A 19,323-nucleotide genomic window follows, 5' to 3' on the forward strand; every position below is an offset into this window, starting at 1 on the left:
ACGGTGCTTCGCAAAAAGTATAATAATAATAATAATAATAATAATAATAATAATAATAATAATAATAATTAGCAAGTACCGGTATTATTATTATTATTATTATTATTATTATTATTATTATTATTATTATTATTATTTTCATAATAAATACCGCAACTCAATAATTATTACAGTAGAGTCTCATTAATCCGAACTAATTGGGACCAACACCTATTTGGATTACAAGATTTTCGGATTAACCAAAATATTTCCTGTAATGCAATGCATGCTATTCACGATTGTTGAGAGAAGGTGGTGGTGTGTTGCTATTTTTAGAACCACAACCAACAGGTTCACTTCATTACGACAACAGAAAATTACTGATTTTATGAGCAGGACTGATGTGTAAATTATGCACAGAAAAATTGTTGTATATACGCTTGAATGTGCTATTTTTATAATTTTTTTAAGTAAAAGGAATTGAGTGAATTTATACATTTTTTTCTTTTCGATACTTTGTACTATTACAATAAATTTGGTTTTTGCTTAAAATAATTTTGTTCGGATTAACCACATTTTCGAATTAGTGTACCGGTAGTTAGAATTAACGAGACTCTACAACCCCGACAAGATGCTCTTCATAGAACCACGTGTATACTGTATATTTAATGGGACTGCATTTTGGGTGGGTACCGGTATTGTAATTTTGGCTTATGCACGGTATCTATTATCATTTTCTTATTGAATTACATCATTCATGAACAGTACCTAGTACAGTATTACCCCATTATGTTGTACGTCAAAAACATTTACAGTAGGTACTGGTATGTACTTAATTATTTCGAAAAAAAAATTATAGTTCTTTTCTTGATATGTGAACCCTTATAGTTATAATATATAAATACATTCTCAAAACGATCTAAATATCAATTTACACTGAATGACATATCAGAACAAGAGCTTTCCGTTTAACACGTATTGTATGGTAATGAGATTATGAGAATCACAGTCACGAAGACTTTAATTTATCGGTATCAAAGCAAACAAACTGATCAGCAACAATTTATAGAATTACAGCTGGGTGAGGAAAGTTGTTTGAGAAAGAGGGTGTGGCCAAGGGTAGGGTACTGTAACTGAATGTAGGTTTAAGTGCTCAGGTAAAGGGTCGAATAAGACTGTGGGTTATTGTATGTAGGCTTAAGTGCATAGGTAAATACTGTATTATTATTATTATTATTATTATTATTATTACTATTATTATTATAATTCACTAGTCTACGATGGAATTACTGCCTCCAAAGTTTGAATGTTTTTAGGGTATTTTTAGCATGCTGAAGTCAAATTCGAAACCAGAAAGTTCCTATCACGTACCATTTTTTTGTTATTTTAATTTTCTTATAATATATTAAAGCCTACGACAATTTATAGCGTAATTATTTAAACTATAATACTTTAACAACTGTAGTTTTAGTATGTTAAGATATGAAAACCAAATCTATTCAACATATTTTTAAGATGTTTATGTTGAAAATCAAGGATAACAGATGTTTCTTAGCAGATAGAGGATGCAAGCATATAAGGAAGTTTGGGTGAAATAACGTGCAGCCTTGCCATTATCTTTATTTGTGGGAGATAGAAATGTCAGCCATACCTTGGTGAGAGACTAAACTCAACTCGTCTAGTTCCTCTCATATTCCAATAGTCTGTGTTTCACCTGGAAACGAAACGGAATCAGTTTTTGAAGCTTCATTGTGGAGTAGAAAGTTGAGAGTTTTTAGTTCAGTAAGAAAGTATTTACCATGTCGCATCGAGGATGACTAAATAATCCAGACCATTTTTGTTATATAACTTATGTAGGATATACACATTGCCTAAGCAGAGGCGTAATTTTACAGATTTTGTGAAAAGGTCATACCATGCCTATTTTGGAATCAAACTTGGAGACCAAAGTAAAGGTTGGGCACCACACAAAGTATGTAGAGTATACATTGAAGAACTTCATCATTGGATCAACGGCAGAAGACTGTTGCTATCTTTTGGAGTACCTATGGTTTGGAGAGAGCAGTGGAACCATAGTAATGACTGCTACTTCTGTTCGTGTGATGTGAAGGGGTACGATTCTAAAAATAAAAAGCATATCGTGTATCCAGTTATTCGGTCAGCCATTTTACCTGTACCCCATGGGCCTGATGTACCAATCACTGTGCGACTAGAAAATCTTGAATAGTTTTCATCTGAGTCTGATGTAGTGCTGAGGGAAATTGTGACGAGTGACAGTGACTATCTACCAGAGTCGGGTGCTGTAGAACGTGGCTTTAAATAAGGAAAGAGACTGTTTCAAATACATATGTGAGAAATTTCCACTACTATCTGAAGCAAATTAAAAGAAAATATATTTAATAGTCCTGACTAAAGAAAACAGATGTCTAATGCAGCATTTAAAAACACTGTGGACGAAAAGGGGAAAGCAGCATGGATATCTTTCTGTGTATTTGTTTTAAAATTTCTTGGTAACAACAAGGGTCCTAATTACCGAAACATTGTGGCTAACATGCTTGAAGCATACAAGGAACTTGGTTGTAACATGAGTATCAAAATTAATTTTCTGTTTTCTCACCTAGATTATTTCCCCGAAAATCTAGGATTTTTGAGCAAAGAGCAAGGTGAACGATTTCACAATGATCTGCAGGAGTTCGAAAGGAGATACCAGGGACGATGACGCATCAGCATGCATCCTCATTATTATTGGATGTTAAAGCGTAAAATACTTGAAGACAAAAATAAAAGAAAGAGGAGCAGGAGGACTTCCTCAACTAAGAAGAAAGTGGTGTAATTTGTTGTGTGATACTATGTGCTAATTTATACATCCAATAGTGAAGTAAACAAGACAAAACAAAGCAAACACACTCTAGTGACATGTATGAACAATCATACACATAATTGCAGCAAGTTGTGTCTTTTAAATATTGCTTTTGCATTTGAAATAAAAAAGTGAAATGAAAAAGTTTGTGATGAAATTCACGTAATTATACAATACATTTAAAGTGATTTTGCAAACAAACCTGACGTGATAGAAGTAAACGGATTGAAAATTCGGATTCAGCACATCGATATTATATAAAATCACATTATTTACTTTAGGCAACAAACACAAAGTTGAAATTCGCAGGCTAGTATTATTATTATTACCACCAGAACAATGCAAGGAGTCCATGATTGTACCTATCTTTAAGAAGAGGGAAAAAGACTACTGTGTGGTAACTTTCGAGAAGTATTACCAGGGCCAGGTATTTATGGAGATCGCGAAAATTACGACACAATAGATATACAACAGATTTTTACTAATCTTTATGAATTAAGTGATTCTGATTAATAATATGTGGATAAAACAATCGCGACAAATCACGTAAGAGAGTTAATAGCGAAATATGAACACATTCGTGAATTATTACTATTGCGTCGTTTTATAGCGAATTTCATAAGCGAGGGGGGTGGGGAGCGCTTACCGGGTTTGAAATCTCCCCCTTAAACTTTTAAAAACATTACATACACACATCAAAATTGTCTAAGGAACAACTAAAAAATTTGAAATATCAAGAAAATTGATCAAATTACGAAACTTAACGGAAGTGAATATTAAAGTACTAGTCATTTGTCATTTTACCTGGTTACCATAGTAACCAACATTGTTATTTTGTATTATTACATTGGAAAGAATTAAATTAGTGTGTTTTAACAGGGGACATATGTAACTAAAAACCGTGTAAAATCGTAATAAACAATAAAGAATAGTTTTAATGATGGGAGAACGTCGTCATTTAAACCATGATGAAATGTTTAAGGCGATTGGCACTGACGAAATAAGATGGAAAATCTCATCTTGAGGAATGTTCTCCCAGTGATGTCTAAGCCGAGCGAACAGCTGATCAAGGCACTGGTTGTTGTCTAAATCCTCCGAAACGTTTCTTTGAAGATTATTCCAAAGGTGCTCTATGGGGTTTAGATCAGGAGATTGCGCAGGCTACTGTAGCACTTGAATATTGTGTGTTTGAAACCACTGACACACCACTCCGGCAACATATGCTCTGATATTATTATGCATGTAGAGGAATTTAGGTCCCTACTCTTCAGCGATCGGAAGCACCAAAGGTTGCAAAATGTTTAGAATATAAACATTTGCTCGCTATGTTCCTCTTACAAGAACGAGGTCCATCTTTCTATTGGTCATTATTCCTTCCCAGACCAAGATAGCTCCTTGAAATTTGTGGATCTTCTGTACGTTCCTAAGCCTTTCTGCGTCACCTGGTGGCCTCCATATGAGCACTCTTCTCGAGTCTGGGTGCAAACCGAAGCGTGATTCATCTGTAAAGAGGGCCTGTCGCTATTGATCCACTGTCCAATTTTGATGATGTGGACACCACAAAACACGACGTGCTCGATTTCCATGACGAATAGCTGGACACCTTAAAGGTCGATGGTCATGAAGGCCTCTTTCATGCAGTCTGTTTCTGATAGTTTGAGTTGAAACAATTACGTTACTTACATTTTGCAAGGCACTTCTTAACATTGTGGCAGTTGAAGTTCTTTCTCTCAGGGCTCTAAGGTACAGAAATCTGTCTTATGCAAATCTAGTCTTTCAGGTAAAGCTTCCTCAGATTTGAATAATTTCAAGGGAAAAATTGTTCCGAGGTCGGGTATCGGTCCCAAGACCTCTGGTTGAATGTACCAGCGCTCTTGCAAACTGAGCTACCCGGGAACTCCACCCGACACCGTCTCTACTTTTCCCTTTTATATCCACACAACTCGCGTGGCCTGACGAAATGCCAGAGACCCACATCGAGTGCACACAATCTCTGTGTGACTTGGAATTGTGGTTTTCTGTTAACGTACACAGTGACGTATATATTACGCAAATCTAGTCTTTCAGGTAAAGCTTCCTGTAAAGCAGATTTGAATAATTTCAAGGGAAAAATTGTCCCGGGACCGGGTATCGAAAAGTTGAGACGGTGTCGGGTGGAGTTCCCGGGTAGCTCAGTTGGTAAGAGCGCTGGTACGTTCAACCAGAGGTCCTGGGATCGATACCCGGTCCCAGAACAATTTTTCCCTTGAAATTATTCAAGTCTGCTTTACAGGAAGCTTTACCTGAAAAACTAGATTTGCATAATATATACGTCACTGTGTACGTTAACAGAAAACCACAATTCCAAGTCACATAGAGATTGTATGCACTCGATGTGGGTCTCTGGCATTTCGTCAGCCCATGCGTGTTGTGTGGATATAAAAGGGAAAAGTTGAAACGGCGTCGGGTGGAGTTCCCGGGTAGCTCAGTTGGTAAGAGCGCTGGAACGTTTAACTAGAAGTCCTGGGATCGATACCCGGCCCCGGAACAATTTTTCCCTTGAAATTATTCAAATCTGCTTTACAGGAAGCTTTACCTGAAAGACTAGATTTGCATAATATATACGTCACTGTGTATGTTAACAGAAAACCACAATTCCAAGTCACACAGAGATTGTGTGCACTCGATGTGGGTCTCTGGAGTTTCGTCAGCCCATGCTAGTTGTGTGGATATAAAAGGGAAAAGTTGAGACAGTGTCGGGTGGAGTTCGATACTCGGTCCCGGAACAATTTTTCCCTTAAAATTATTGAAATCTGTCTTGTCCTGCAGTGGTAACCCTTGGTTTTCCTTAGTGCCTTTCTTTTGGACTGCCAAATTGTTCACAACGATTCCACATTCTTGAAATTACACCTCTTCCCGTATTTAGAACCCTTGCAGCATCAGCTTGTGTTCCGCCACTTTCAATTATGCCCATCGCCTTAAACATTTAATGTTGGATTAAATGATGTTCTTCCATCATTAAAACTATTCGTAACTGTTTATGACGATTTTAGACAGTCTTTAGTTACATATGTTCCCTGTTAAAACACACCAATTTAATTCTTTGCAATGTAACAATATAAAATAGCAACGTTGCTTACTATGGTAACCTGGTAGAATGACAAATGACTAGCACTTTAATATTCACTTCCGTTCAGTTTTGTAACTTGGTCAATTTTCTCAATGTTTGAAATTTTTTAATTGTTCCTTAGACAATTTTGATGTGTGCATTCAGATTTGAATATTTTTTTATCCATAATCGTTTCCCTTCTCTAATTTTTCACTGTCGGAGTAACAAAATCTACATCGAAATAAGGCATAGTTCTCCTACCCCTCCTACAATATAATCCCTATGCTTGGTGCTGCGGCACATACGAATTATAACAATGCTATATAGAGACCTACTGCCGAGTACCGAATACTGACCTTATAATGAAATGAAGCTGACACAATATGAAATTTAACATGTTGAAAAGATTGTTTTGACAGTACTGCAGATGTTAAATATTGTGCATTGTCGATTTTAAACTCATTTTAAAAGCGGCATTGACCCTTTCATTAGTGTGGTGACTCAACTCCTCACAAATTTAAAGATAGGTATGGGAAGAAGAATACACATTTGTTGGAAAAAATAACGTAATAAAACTACTATTCTTTTCTCTCACAACAATACTGTTTCGAAATATGCACCACTTGCCCCATAGTCGTCTCAATTTAATTCACTCTATAGAATAGAGCTTATAATAGCTGAATCTAAGCACCAAACAAAACACACATCATTGCCACCTAGTGAATAATAGCATAAACAGTTAAAGAGGATCTATCTTATTCGATTTGCAATTTACATGTAGCACCCATACATGCAGAATGCACTAGATGACTGTATTTCTTACCTTCTTCAGCCTGAAATCTCTTCCACAGTGCCGCAATCCAAAACCCAGAGCAATGCCCAACAAATATATTGACGCTCGATGAGCAGGCAATGTGTATGAGAGGTTGGCTGTTTTGAACATCTGTCGCATTCTATAAACCAAATTAATAAGTTGATGTTAAGATTGAGAAATTACACACAAAAATTAAGTGTTGTTGTTGTTTTCTAATGCCAGGCGTTTGATAATAAAGTCATTTGACTTCTTGCACTCCAATATTTTTCAAAGATATTATCATGGTCAGCACAGATTTTGGGTTGTTCCGAATCCATTGCTTGGTTTGAGTTGCACAATGGGCAGTTAGGGGATTGATCAGTATCTTTACCTTATTTTAAAAATTTGTATGGGGTGGAAACATAAAACCGCAGGAATGGAAGAATGGCAATGAGTCAAATGAAATCTAATGAAAAATAGAGTATGGTGTCAGTCATTAACAGAAGACTAATATCAGTATCTTTACCGTATTTTAAAAATTTATACGGGGTGGAAACATAAAACCACAGGAATGGAAGAATGACAATGAGTCAAATGAAATCTAATGAAAAATAGAGTACGGTATCAGTCATTAACAGACGAACAATATCAGTATCTTTACCGTATTTTAAAAATTTGCATGGGGTGGAAACATAAAACCGCAGGAATGGAAGAATGACAATAAATCAAATGAAATCTAATGAAAAATAGAGTACGGTGTCAGTCATTAACAGAGGAATAATATCAGTATCTTTACCTTATTTTAAAAATTAGTACGGGGTGGAAACATAAAACCGCAGGAATGGAAGAATGACAATGAGTCAAATGAAATCTAATGAAAAAGAGTACCGCATGGTGTCAGTCATTAACAGAAGAACAATATCAGTACCGGTATCTTTACCTTATTTTAAAAATTTTTACATAATAAGTTACCCTATTTCTCAAAAAGAAATAAAGATATTGATTAAGGAATGTCTCTAATTTATATTCATTACTTAGATAATGTACTGGTACTTAATTATATTTTTATAATTTCAGCCAAATTTACTACTTAGGACATTTCAAAATATAACTTAGATGTGATATACCCTGTATCAGGATGCGAATTGAATATTTTTTTTCCAGAGGAGGACATTAAAATGAAAAAAAAAAAAAATCAGTATTCATTATTCGTCCTTCATGCAGTTTTGCCTGTCCAATAAAATTGTGTAAAAGCAAGGCCTATTGCCGCCTTTAAAATCAAAATTTAAATTATGACTGCTAAACAAGAGGTTAATCATCTCAATGTCGATAATAAAAAAATACTGTTCATAATAATTAGCAGTTTTGGCCAACTCGTATTGTTGTCAAGCTCAATTTATATATAAATATGATTTACGACATCTCAAACAACAAAAATGAAGGACGTCTATCGTATATGAAGACGAAATTAACTTATATTTCAGCCATTCCTTACCAAGGAGATGATTAGATAACAGTACTAAATAACTTGACACTAGTGTCTAGAGAATCGAAACTGATCATTATTCATGCTGACAATTATTTGGGTTTTGTTCCTAATGCTGGGTACGCGTATTAGACTGCTAACAAAAATCACTAGAAATTTTCGAATTGGAAACAATGTCACTGCGCACACCACGTTGCCACTGCATCTGTACTCAAGATAGAGTGACTTACTCAGAGATGTCATTTAGGAGATAGGAGCGGCAATAATTGTTGTTTATTAAACTGTCCGTAGACAGGTCTGAACCTCACAAGTGACACCAACAAGGCACCACTTATACGACAACTAGGCCAGGAGATAATGAGGTAGGGTGGCCAGTTCCTTTCCCCCTCATTGCATACATCAACGACTAGCTACATATTGCACTAGTCAAACTTCAGATGCATACAAACAATTGTTCTTCCTCTGACATATATCAAGTGAGATGTACTTCTTGATAATAGATATACATATCACCCAGAACCTTAATCAAAGAATGAGAGGCAATTAAGACTAATAATAAAAAAAAATAATAATAATTGAATAATAAATTCTTAAGAAATAAAAGACGAGCAAGTTATTGACTTCGTTCAAATAAAACCAAAGCATTATCATTTTCTACATTAGTGGTTGTTATCTACTATAAATAAATGTACAGTTTTTTGTCAATTGAAATTAACATTTCTTTATAAGTAAAATTGTTTGTGTTCATTTGTTCGCGCCTATACATCATATTAAAGCAAGTGTATGTAAATTGAATATTGTATAGGCCTAAGTAGAAAGACAATTTAAAACTAGGCCATTGTATGGAAACTGGGAATGTAATGCAGATAATAATAATAATAATAATAATAATAATAATAATAATAATAATAATAATAATGGTTTTATTTAACCTGGCAGAGTTAAGGCCATAGGATCTTCTCTAACCTCAACAGAGAGTAAAACCACAGTCTACTATATACAGTCGCGAAGCTCAATATGTAGTAAAAATGCAAACATGGGTAGTTGCCCACCACTAGGATCGCTACTATCGTCTCATCATCGCAGATCTCTCTCTCCTAGTAGACGACAAAATATGTTACATTTTCGTTGTGTTCTTTTGGAAAAATTAACACCTTCCTTCCATTATTGAAATATTAAATGCCTAAAGTTAATTTATTATTTTAATGAAGTATATTAAATTCCACCATAAACTCGAAGATACCTGCAAGAAATAGGTTAATATTATTTTTGTTTGTTCAAAACGAACTGAAATTTACTATAATCACATCACTCATTCAAGATTATAGCGATAATTAACTATGAAACCAATAAATATTAATTTTCATTTCCCTTTACAACAATAATAATGGAAATATGAATTAATGGAGTAACTTACGTCCGGTACTTGTAGTGTAGGCTTATGTAGTTAACAAAGTGGGATAGGTTAAGCAATAATAATCACACCAGAATTGGAAATAAAACGTGATCAATAAATTTTATTGTAACAGACTTTTTCTACGTTTCTAGTAAAGTAACAAATAAAAATAACAAAATTAACAGCTACAATTAAAAACATATCCTTTGAAAAAAAAAATAGGCCTAAGCAATAATAATCCCACCAGAATTGAAAATAAAACATGATCAATAAATTTCATTAAAACAAACTTAATTTTTCTACGTCTCTAGTAAAATATTATTATTCCAATGATTGTATTTTAGCCATTAACATTTTCATTACAATCAATAACGAACATTCCACAAGCATCAATATGAAATACGCAACGAGCTAGCACTCGATGGAAATACGACACAGTCCAAAGTCGACCGTGGACAGTCTATTGTTTCTAGTTGCTAACCGCTTGGAGCGCTTTATCACGAGATTTGCATAAAATCACCTCAAGCTTCGCGACTGTATATAGCAGACTGTGGTAAAACTTCGATACAAAGAACATTACAAATTTACCAAATAAGCGGGGTAAATGTGATCACAAAAAAACTTAAACCATGATACAAGGCCTACTTGTAACTTAAAATAAAAAAAAAAACTTACGATAGGGAGAAAAAAACTTAATTTAAAAAATGTTCAATGCATTTGATATCATGGATTATCCTTCTTTTTGTAAGGGTAAAATTTACCCTAATTTATGGTATGGAAAATATTTCATTTTAAGGGAAAATAGGGAGGGAGTACGCCACACCATGTATCTTTTAAGACCTTCTCTAAAAAATCTTGTTCCCTCAAGCAACAACTGAAATGGCGCCCCTGATATCACTATAGTGTACTTATACAGTGACAGTATTATAATGGTTTATTATGGAACATGAACTTACTGTGCTGCACCTTTGCACATTTGACAATGGGCTTTCGGCTTACTGTTCACCAACCAGGAAAAACTTCAGTGCAAGAATGTGCCTAGCATTAGGTCACCTACTGGAGCAGAAGATAAGGAGCAGGAGAATAATTACAGTTTAAAAACATGCGCCCTCAGGTCGCAGGTCTACTAAATTTAGTCAATTCTTAAGCAATTATGTTATTAAACGGATAGTAGGCTATACAGGATTGTTTCCGATCTCTGATAATGAATTTGAATGATGTCATATGTGTCAGGAATCACACTGATAGCTGAATTGCGGCGAGAGGTGACAGACCAGTAGTGAGTGATTTCATAATCAGAGTGCACGATGTATCACAGTAGCAATACCCAAGAAAATCGAGCGTTTTTGGGAGGGGTACATAACAACTCTTTCCGATGCCAAGTACAGTTAGGTGAAAATCATGGCAGCCTGCAAAAAACGTGGTTTCGTTATTTCCAAGAAAGGCATCTTGTGCATACCTAATAACACTGGCAAAGCTCGGATGGAATTAATTCCAGAGTGGAAAACGCAAGCAAATCCATCTCTTATCACAAGTCGCCGCACTCCACAAGATAATACAAATTAATTCCATCCGAGCTTTGCCAATCTTATTAAGTACACAGAAGATGCCTTTCTTGGAAATAACGAAACCTCGTTTATTGCAGGCTGCTTTTATTTTCACTTAACTGTACTTGGCATCGCAAAGGGTTGTTATGTACCCCCTCCCAAAAACACTCGATTTTCTTGGAAATTTCTGCTGTAAGTCGCCGTGCACTCTGACTATGAGATCATTCACTACTGGTCTGTCACCTCGCGCCACAGTTCAGCTGTTGTGTGACTCCTGATGCACATGATGTCATTCAAATTTGTTAGGTATCAGAGATCGGAAACAACCCTGTATTTATGCTATGTCAGATAAATTACGCTTGGAACCGCATATGAAGTTGAATAATACCCTCCTCCCCCCAACGATTCAGATCACTGAGACTTTCTCCTGGTTTGCACACAGTAGAGAGGGGTTGCAACACTCACAAATTGTTTCACGAAGAAGTAAAAGATTTCTTATCTATCTTCGTGTATATTATTTTTCCTTTGTAGACTAGGTAATTGATAAGCACAGGAACGCCATTTCGTAGTGCTTTAGCAATAACATCGTTAGCAAGACTTCTAGCTTCTGTTGCACTCAATTTATAAAATACGATATTTTGGTCCAGGGAGCATTCGTTTTTGGTGTAAAGATAATTCGTTTGGAGTGTTTCTTAATTGAAATTACGAAATGGCGTTCCTGTGCTTAATATTTAATCCTCAATGTATGTGTAGATTCTTGGACTTAATCACAATATTTAACTACTTTACTTACATGCTTCCAAACAAAACATAATGGCTCAGATGATTGGCGTATGTAACATTATAGCATAGAGATACAGACATGGCTGCTATGGCTGCCAACATAGCAAGTCCAAATCGTCGCCATCTCCATATCAAGTACACGAAGAGTGGAGAGAAAAGGAACAGCTGAGTGTCTATCCCCAGATGATGAGTATTTGTCAGACACTGTAAAAGATGTTTCAGTTATCATTATGTTTCATATAATAAATAAAACATAGGCTAATGGAATGTTTAATCTTGTTCTGATTTCACGTGTAATGTTAATCTTAACAAGAAATGTCTTATTAAAGTAGAGGTTTTTTTTTTTTATATTTACTCCATAATATTATAAATGAAACTGTCTTTAACCTTCCAACACTGGTACTGTACCAGTACTTATTATATGTTCTATTTTTACAAAAAATTGAATATAATATTCAGGGACGATTTCTCAGGACATGCTATGCTTGCTGCGCAAGCCCAATATTTTCGTAGAATGTGTATTTCTCAAAATGGGATTACGTATATTAAAATTTATTTTGATTTTTGGAACATTGTATAGGCGTAATACCATCCGCAGGTTGCACACCGCAAGTATCGCAATGCTTGCTCGTTTCTCGGAGCTACAGGAAAGACGTAGAAATAGCGAGAATATGATGCGCGTGCAAGTGCCTTCCTCCTTAGTCCGTCCTAGGCGCACATGCTTCTGTTATGTGTTATTTGAAGCTCTGGTCCGAGAGCTACACCAACGACTATTTAACGTTACACAGACCAGTATTGAGAGCGGGAATGTGCTGTGATTTGCTAGTGTAATGTAATTGTATGAGCGGAATGCATGTGTTAGTTGCTGCAGGTATTATTAATTCTTAAACACTAATTTGAAGTATTGCAATGAGTTCGGAATTGTGTATCATTGAAACCTTATTATTAAATCCATTTTCCCGAAGGACTATTCAAGAGAAGACAGACATTACAGAGAATATGTGCGCTCGTTCAGTGCAGCTCAATATAACAATGTGCATTAGTTAGCAGGGTCGAAAAAACTAAATAAACTGTTTTGTTGGGCATGTTTGTTATATTATATCGAACTTCTACATCTGATAAGCGAATATGATCCATGACTCATAATGATTTCATAATTATAAAATTAATTATTTAGGCTATGTGGGTCTGATTATTTTTATTAATTATGAATTATTATATCCGCCCATTTTCCCCTATGAATACAAGAGCAAGCCTAACTTTTGTGACTAGCATTCGCCCCTGTATAATATAATGAGTTACCGTACTACATTGGCAAACAGTATAAAGAGCTAGAATGAGATTTAGCTATATTTAAATTATAACTAAGTTTCCATTTATAAAATGTTTGTTTTGTATAGTTAGCCTATACCTAGGATTCAAGATTAACAAAAAGTATTGGGCATATGGGGCTATTCCATCAAATGATCAGTTGCTACAGTACTGCAAAAATGCCTGCCTACCACAGAGCTTCTCTCATTCCAAGTTCAAAAGTTACTGGTACACAAATTTTTTACCTGAAATGTGTTTTGTATAGATTACCATCCTGTAAAAAAGAATATCTCAAGTACGACTCTAAGTCTGTGTTTTTCAACCATATAAGTATTTGTTGAAACACTCATATTGCAAGCATAGTTTTTGTGTTCTCCTGAGAATTTTACTTTAATGGACTTCGGATGTTTGTCAATTCCAGTCTTCAAATTATAGTTTTCAGTCAATGAAAAAATTATTCAATCGACAGTTCAAATGTTAGTAAATATACGGTAATTATTATCAATATCTTGTCACCTAATCCTCATTCAAACCTGCCCATGACTGTTTTGCTTCGTGAGTGGGCTAAGCAAGGTACCACGCGCCTGCTTTCAACCTTCCCTCACAAGCAGACAGGCAGTGTGGTTGCACGTGACGTCAAACAGTTCTAATAATGACCTGAAAGGACTGTTGTGTTTCGCCGACCTGTGCCAGACTGCTGCTTTCAGGTCATGATAAAATATCAACAAAGTCATTCAAACCTGACAGAAAGAATACAGATACAGACAAACTACTGAAAACTTAATTTGTCGTCTTCTGAAATGTACCATTAATAAATACAAAGAAAACTATGCCTCGTCAACATAATATCCATTAAATGCCAACAGTTATTATAAATTACCGGCACTTACATTTTCCTTTTCATCATAGCAATATAAATTTAATGCAAACTCTTCAAACGTTCAGCTTCATAAATAAAAAGAAATCTGTCCCCCAGATGTTCAATAGCAAATCAATATTCTGAAGAACGAAAAACTATTTTACAGTTTAAAGGTCTTCATGAGAGTTTTAATTGTTGATAAGGAAAAAGTTAAAATGGAATATTTTCCTATAATAGATCTTGATATTCATAATAATTGTTATAAATCTCCTCTCCTCTCCTTTCGTCCTCTCCCCACCCCTTCCCTCCTCTCTCCTCCCCTCCCCTCCTCTCTCCTCCCCTCCCCTCTCCTTCCCTTCCCTTCTCAGCAGGAATATGAAATGTATATGAAATTATCTTATTATTTTATGAAATTCTGTAGCGCAATAAATTGTGAAACTGTGTTTCTTTAATCAAGAATTATCTGCCGTTATTTCTTGAGTCAGATACACTTTGCAGAAAAATTAAATGTAAAATATTTATCTTAGTGTATGAAATTCTGTAGTGGAATAAATTGTAAAACTATGTTACTTTAATCAAGAATTTTTTGCCGTGTTGGACCAGAAAATAAAGATTTTTTGAAGTGACTAAATAGCCAACGAACTTAGATTTCAAACTAAGTACTGTTTCATCTTAACCAGAGTAGACTGGTTTTCGTGAATGCAGGTCACTATACAATACGAGCATACAGGCAGGCTTTTTCGGGTCCCGTCTGGACTGGACTTATAAAATCCGGGCTGAATAGGCCAGTCTCAACTTTCAACCTGCTGTGCAGCTGCGCCGGAACCCAAGCCCGACGGCAGGCAGTTACGGGCGAGAGTCTTGTCTCATTTGCCGGTCTCTAATGTTTACATACAACTTCATGATTCTTGTAACGTTATTTAAGCCCTTTTAACCACAACTTCGATACGTTTTAATTTTATATTCTGATTCAGTTCTTCCAGAGCAATAAAATAAGCTAACATTTGTTAAAATCTGAATGGGGAGCAATGAAAAAGTTTCCCTTGTCAGAGATTTTTTAAAGTGCAATTATCTTTTGATTTTTAATGCTATGGATAGCCACGAATGCTTTCTGACAAACAGGCATTTCAATCAGCTGCCCGTCTCTTATGACCCTATAGAAATAGCTGTGATTTTGTAAAGCACTTTCGTTAGTTTTACATGGACGCCTTTGCTTAATGAGATTAACTGAAATCAAACCAAACAAGTAACTGGACTGCTCATCCCTAGATCCTAATAAGTTAATTTCTTAATATTATGGTTTTTTTTCTGTTTCAGTAACATTGAGGTAACATTTGAAGCGTTGACACTGACAGTTTTCATCTTCTACATGACTCATTGCACGAATTCTTTTTAGCATCTGATATTTCCTTACCTTTGGCCTATTTTTCTTTCGTTTAGTTATAGAAGCTGCTTCTCCTCCTTCACATTCTGAATCATTCACTCTTAAATCCATTGCTCTTACTAACAAATAGATACCCATCTAGTTGATCTGGCAAACCATTCTTGTTAAGATATAATATATAATGAAAAGTATGAGTTTTATATGAATGATTCTTTCGGAATATGTATGATAAGACTTTCTTGTATTAAATTCTAACGTATCTTGTTTACATGTTTCGACCTATTTATGGGTCATCCTCAGAACTGGTCGTTGTTGATCTTGGCGTCTCTTGTTTTGTTTCCTGTGAGGGTGTGTTCGTGTAGTATAGTGTAGAGTCAAAGAGTGTGTGTGTTCTGAAATTAAGTTGTGTGTTGAGAATTTCGATTTCGTTGGGGTGTGTTTTCGTGTGTTTGTATATTTCATATTGTTCTAGTGCGTTTAGTTTCTGGCTTTTTGGTTGGATGTGTAGTATTTCCATGTCTGTGTTGATATCTCTGTGGGTGTGGTTAGCATTTGTGATGTGTTCTGCATATGTGGAGGTGTTTTGTAATTTTGTTATTTCTGTGATGTGTTCTTTGTAACGTGTTTGAAATGATTCTGTAGAATGATCTCAGTACTTTTATGTCATATTTTTATTATAACTGTGAGCTTACCATATTCTCAAATCCAAAGTAGTTTTGAATAAAAAGTAAATTTCGCCACCAGTACGACTCGCAGAGAACAGACTGGTGGCGCACCACTTGGTTCCACAAAGGACCCGTTCCAGTCCATGGCAAGATGAAGGTGCAGAAAAGCAACAAAGTCACAAGGTTGGGGACCAATCTATTTCAAAAGACAGAAAATGTTATTCACTTACACAGTATATAACAGTGCTATCTATAATAATGAAAATAGTTATTAGTCTTAGATTTAAAATGATCAAAATATGAGAAAAGTTTTTTATTGTTATTAGTAATAGCAGTCATAGCAAGTCATTAAAGTGTCTGTCGTAGGAGATCGGGTACTGTACTCATATTCGACCTGTCAGAGAGCTGTGAAGAAAGCTAATCTAAAGCCATATAGAATGACGACTGTTCATGAGCTGCTGGAGCCAGATAAGACTAAAAGAGTGAAATATTTTCGTTGGTTCAAAGCGACAGTTGTTCAAATTCCGGCACATTCTCCATTACATGGTTCATAGACGAGGCAATGCTTTATTTGTGTGGTTATGTGAACTCACAGAACACACGCATCTGGACCACACATCTGCATGCCATTCATGAAGCACCTATGTACTTACTGAAAATTGGAGTTTGGTGCATATTATTATTAGAGAGAATAGCAGGTCCAGGGCCGCCAAGAAGGGGGGGGGGCAAAGGGGGCGAGTGCATATAGGCCCGTGAGCAATAAGGGCCCGTCAGATTAAGTGAGTCTGATTACTTTTAATTATAATGAATAATTATTCGTAGATACATACAGGTACTATAAAATTTTGTAAGAACATTTGTTACATAAATTTGACATATTAACTCAACAATAGTAGAATTAATACAAATTACCACTTCATATATAAATATTTGACTTTTATATAATAGAATATCAGTTTCCCGCATTAATGTTCACCGACACGACAATTGAGGGCCCCGGCATTTGCCTGAACTATATTCTCGTCGCTTGTACTGAACACGTTCAATTATTTATTGGCGTGTCCTTTTTAATTACCAAACCCTCGCTGGTCCACCATAATATGCTAGTGGACTCTCTCAAACCGAAGTCGCAGGATACTTTTCTTTTTCAGTACATTGTATGTTTCGTGTCGAAACTTTAGTCTTTTCGTTGTCGTTTGTCTAGTAAATTCTATTTATTAGTGTTAATAGTTATAGTTTAACTGTACAATGGACAAGTAACTTACAGGCATAAGTCGGGAGCTGAGAAGCACAAGGAGAGACAGAAAAAATTGGAAGATAGTAATATGGGTGCTAGACTGCGTGAAAAATATTATGAAGATATTAACAAAGAGATCAGTGATGAGCCGAAATATTTAAAATCAATTCATGCCTCTAATTTAGGGCCAACCCCACTGAAACCTACGAATCTCCTAAATAGTCTGAGGGAATTAAAACTGGATACTTTATTTCCAAATATTTGTATAGCCATTAGAATATTCTATACAATTCCTGTGACAGTTGCTGATGCTGAAAGATCCTTCAGCAAAATGAAGGAAATAAAAAATGTGTTCAGATAAATAATGTGTCAAGAACGACTGAGTAACCTTGGCTCCTTAGTCTCGAGAGCGATCTTGCTAGGTTTTTAAATTTTGATGACATAATTAATGATTTTGCATCAATGAAGTCAAGGAGAGTTGTTTGTTGATGTTCGACTGCAAGTTAAAAAATATATGTGTTTAAGAATGTTTTATGAATATAATATATTGTGCTAATGTGAAGTTTTGCTAAAAGTTTTCAACGTAATAAAAGTGTATATTTTTAAGTTCGCATCTGTGTATGGGGCTATCTTTTATTTATTTTGCAAATAATTATTATAGTAACTTGTAACTGTTACTTTTTTCGACGGGGTCCGAGTACAGTATTACATAGGGGCCCATAAACTCTGTCGGCAGCCCTGAGTAGGTCCAATTGTTTTCAATGAAACAGTGAACATGGCACTGTACCTACGCATTTTCATTGAATCTGTTGAGCAACTAGATGGCATTGAGCTGCTTCAAGGGTACTATCAACAGGATAGTGCCACTTTTCACACATCACATGAGTACAAGGCACTGATCCAAAGTTTCTTTGACGACAGCATCATCTGAGCTAGTAACTTGTGGCCAACGCGATAACCAGATTTGATTTTACCAGACTTTTTCTTGTGGGTTTGCATTTGCAATTGCGTAGAAATGTTTATTAGAACAGTATCACAGCGTGGTTTCTGATTGAAATTTCATACACGGAATACAACTAGTCTAAATACTATGCTCCTGTATCAAAATGGCGTGCAGAAGAATCTGTAATGGACACTGCACCTTCAGGAAGGTCACGCTTGGGTTGTAACCCATAAAAGTGTAATAGATATGTGTAGTTGTGCTTGACAGTCTGAAAAGATCAGTTAAACAACATGCTTTAGCCTTTGCTTACATGATAAGTGTTCATTGAATATTGCATCAAGATTTGAAGTTTTACCCATATAAGATTAAAATCACACAAAAACTTGCAGAACAAAACACAGTAAGCCGGATTTAGTAATGTATCAAATTCTTGAACTTAGTAAATGACAGTACCAATATAGTGAAAATGTTGATCATGTCAAATGAAGCACACTTTCATTTGTGTGGATATGTGAATAAACAAAATTACCAATAATGGGCACCAAATAATCCTCAAGAACTGCATGAATCCCTCCACAGTGAAAAGGCGAAACATAGTGTGAATTTCAAGCAGAAGCCAAAAGTAATTTTTCACACCCTGTATTTAATGCTAAATTCTTATATAGACGTGTTTATAACACTCCACAATATAATATCGAAGTATAGACAGATGCTTACATCTGGTAGGGAACCCTCACAACAGAGTGAAGTTGAATTTCTCTGATAAGATCATTTACGCTGCAGAGGCAGACGCGTGATGATGATGATGATGATGATGATGATGATGATGATGATGATGATGATGATGATGATGACGACGATGACGACGATGACGACGACTAATAGGCTTGTATAAGTTCTAGTGTAAATCAAGTTCAGAAATTTACATTCTTATTAGAGTTATTCAAAATAGTGTTTTTCTTTTGTGGAAAATCATGCTTTTTCAGAAAAAA

General features: G+C 35.4%; 1 protein-coding gene across 15 annotated transcripts in view; it reads right to left on the minus strand.

Moving 5' to 3' along the window:
- LOC138701991 (nose resistant to fluoxetine protein 6-like) overlaps positions 1-19,323 on the minus strand; it is a 1,327,025-nt gene that overhangs the window by 14,195 nt on the left and 1,293,507 nt on the right. For all 15 annotated transcript variants that reach the window (XM_069829508.1, XM_069829491.1, XM_069829501.1 and 12 more), the window contains 3 exons: positions 16,179-16,347; positions 11,943-12,136; positions 6,751-6,880 (listed from right to left, as the gene is read on the minus strand). In XM_069829508.1, the coding sequence (XP_069685609.1) occupies positions 6,751-6,880; positions 11,943-12,136; positions 16,179-16,347 (493 nt within the window). The remainder of the gene's footprint in view (positions 1-6,750; positions 6,881-11,942; positions 12,137-16,178; positions 16,348-19,323) is intronic.

Source organism: Periplaneta americana, chromosome 1 (genome assembly GCF_040183065.1).
Source record: "Periplaneta americana isolate PAMFEO1 chromosome 1, P.americana_PAMFEO1_priV1, whole genome shotgun sequence".
NCBI classification, from domain to species: domain Eukaryota; kingdom Metazoa; phylum Arthropoda; class Insecta; order Blattodea; family Blattidae; genus Periplaneta; species Periplaneta americana.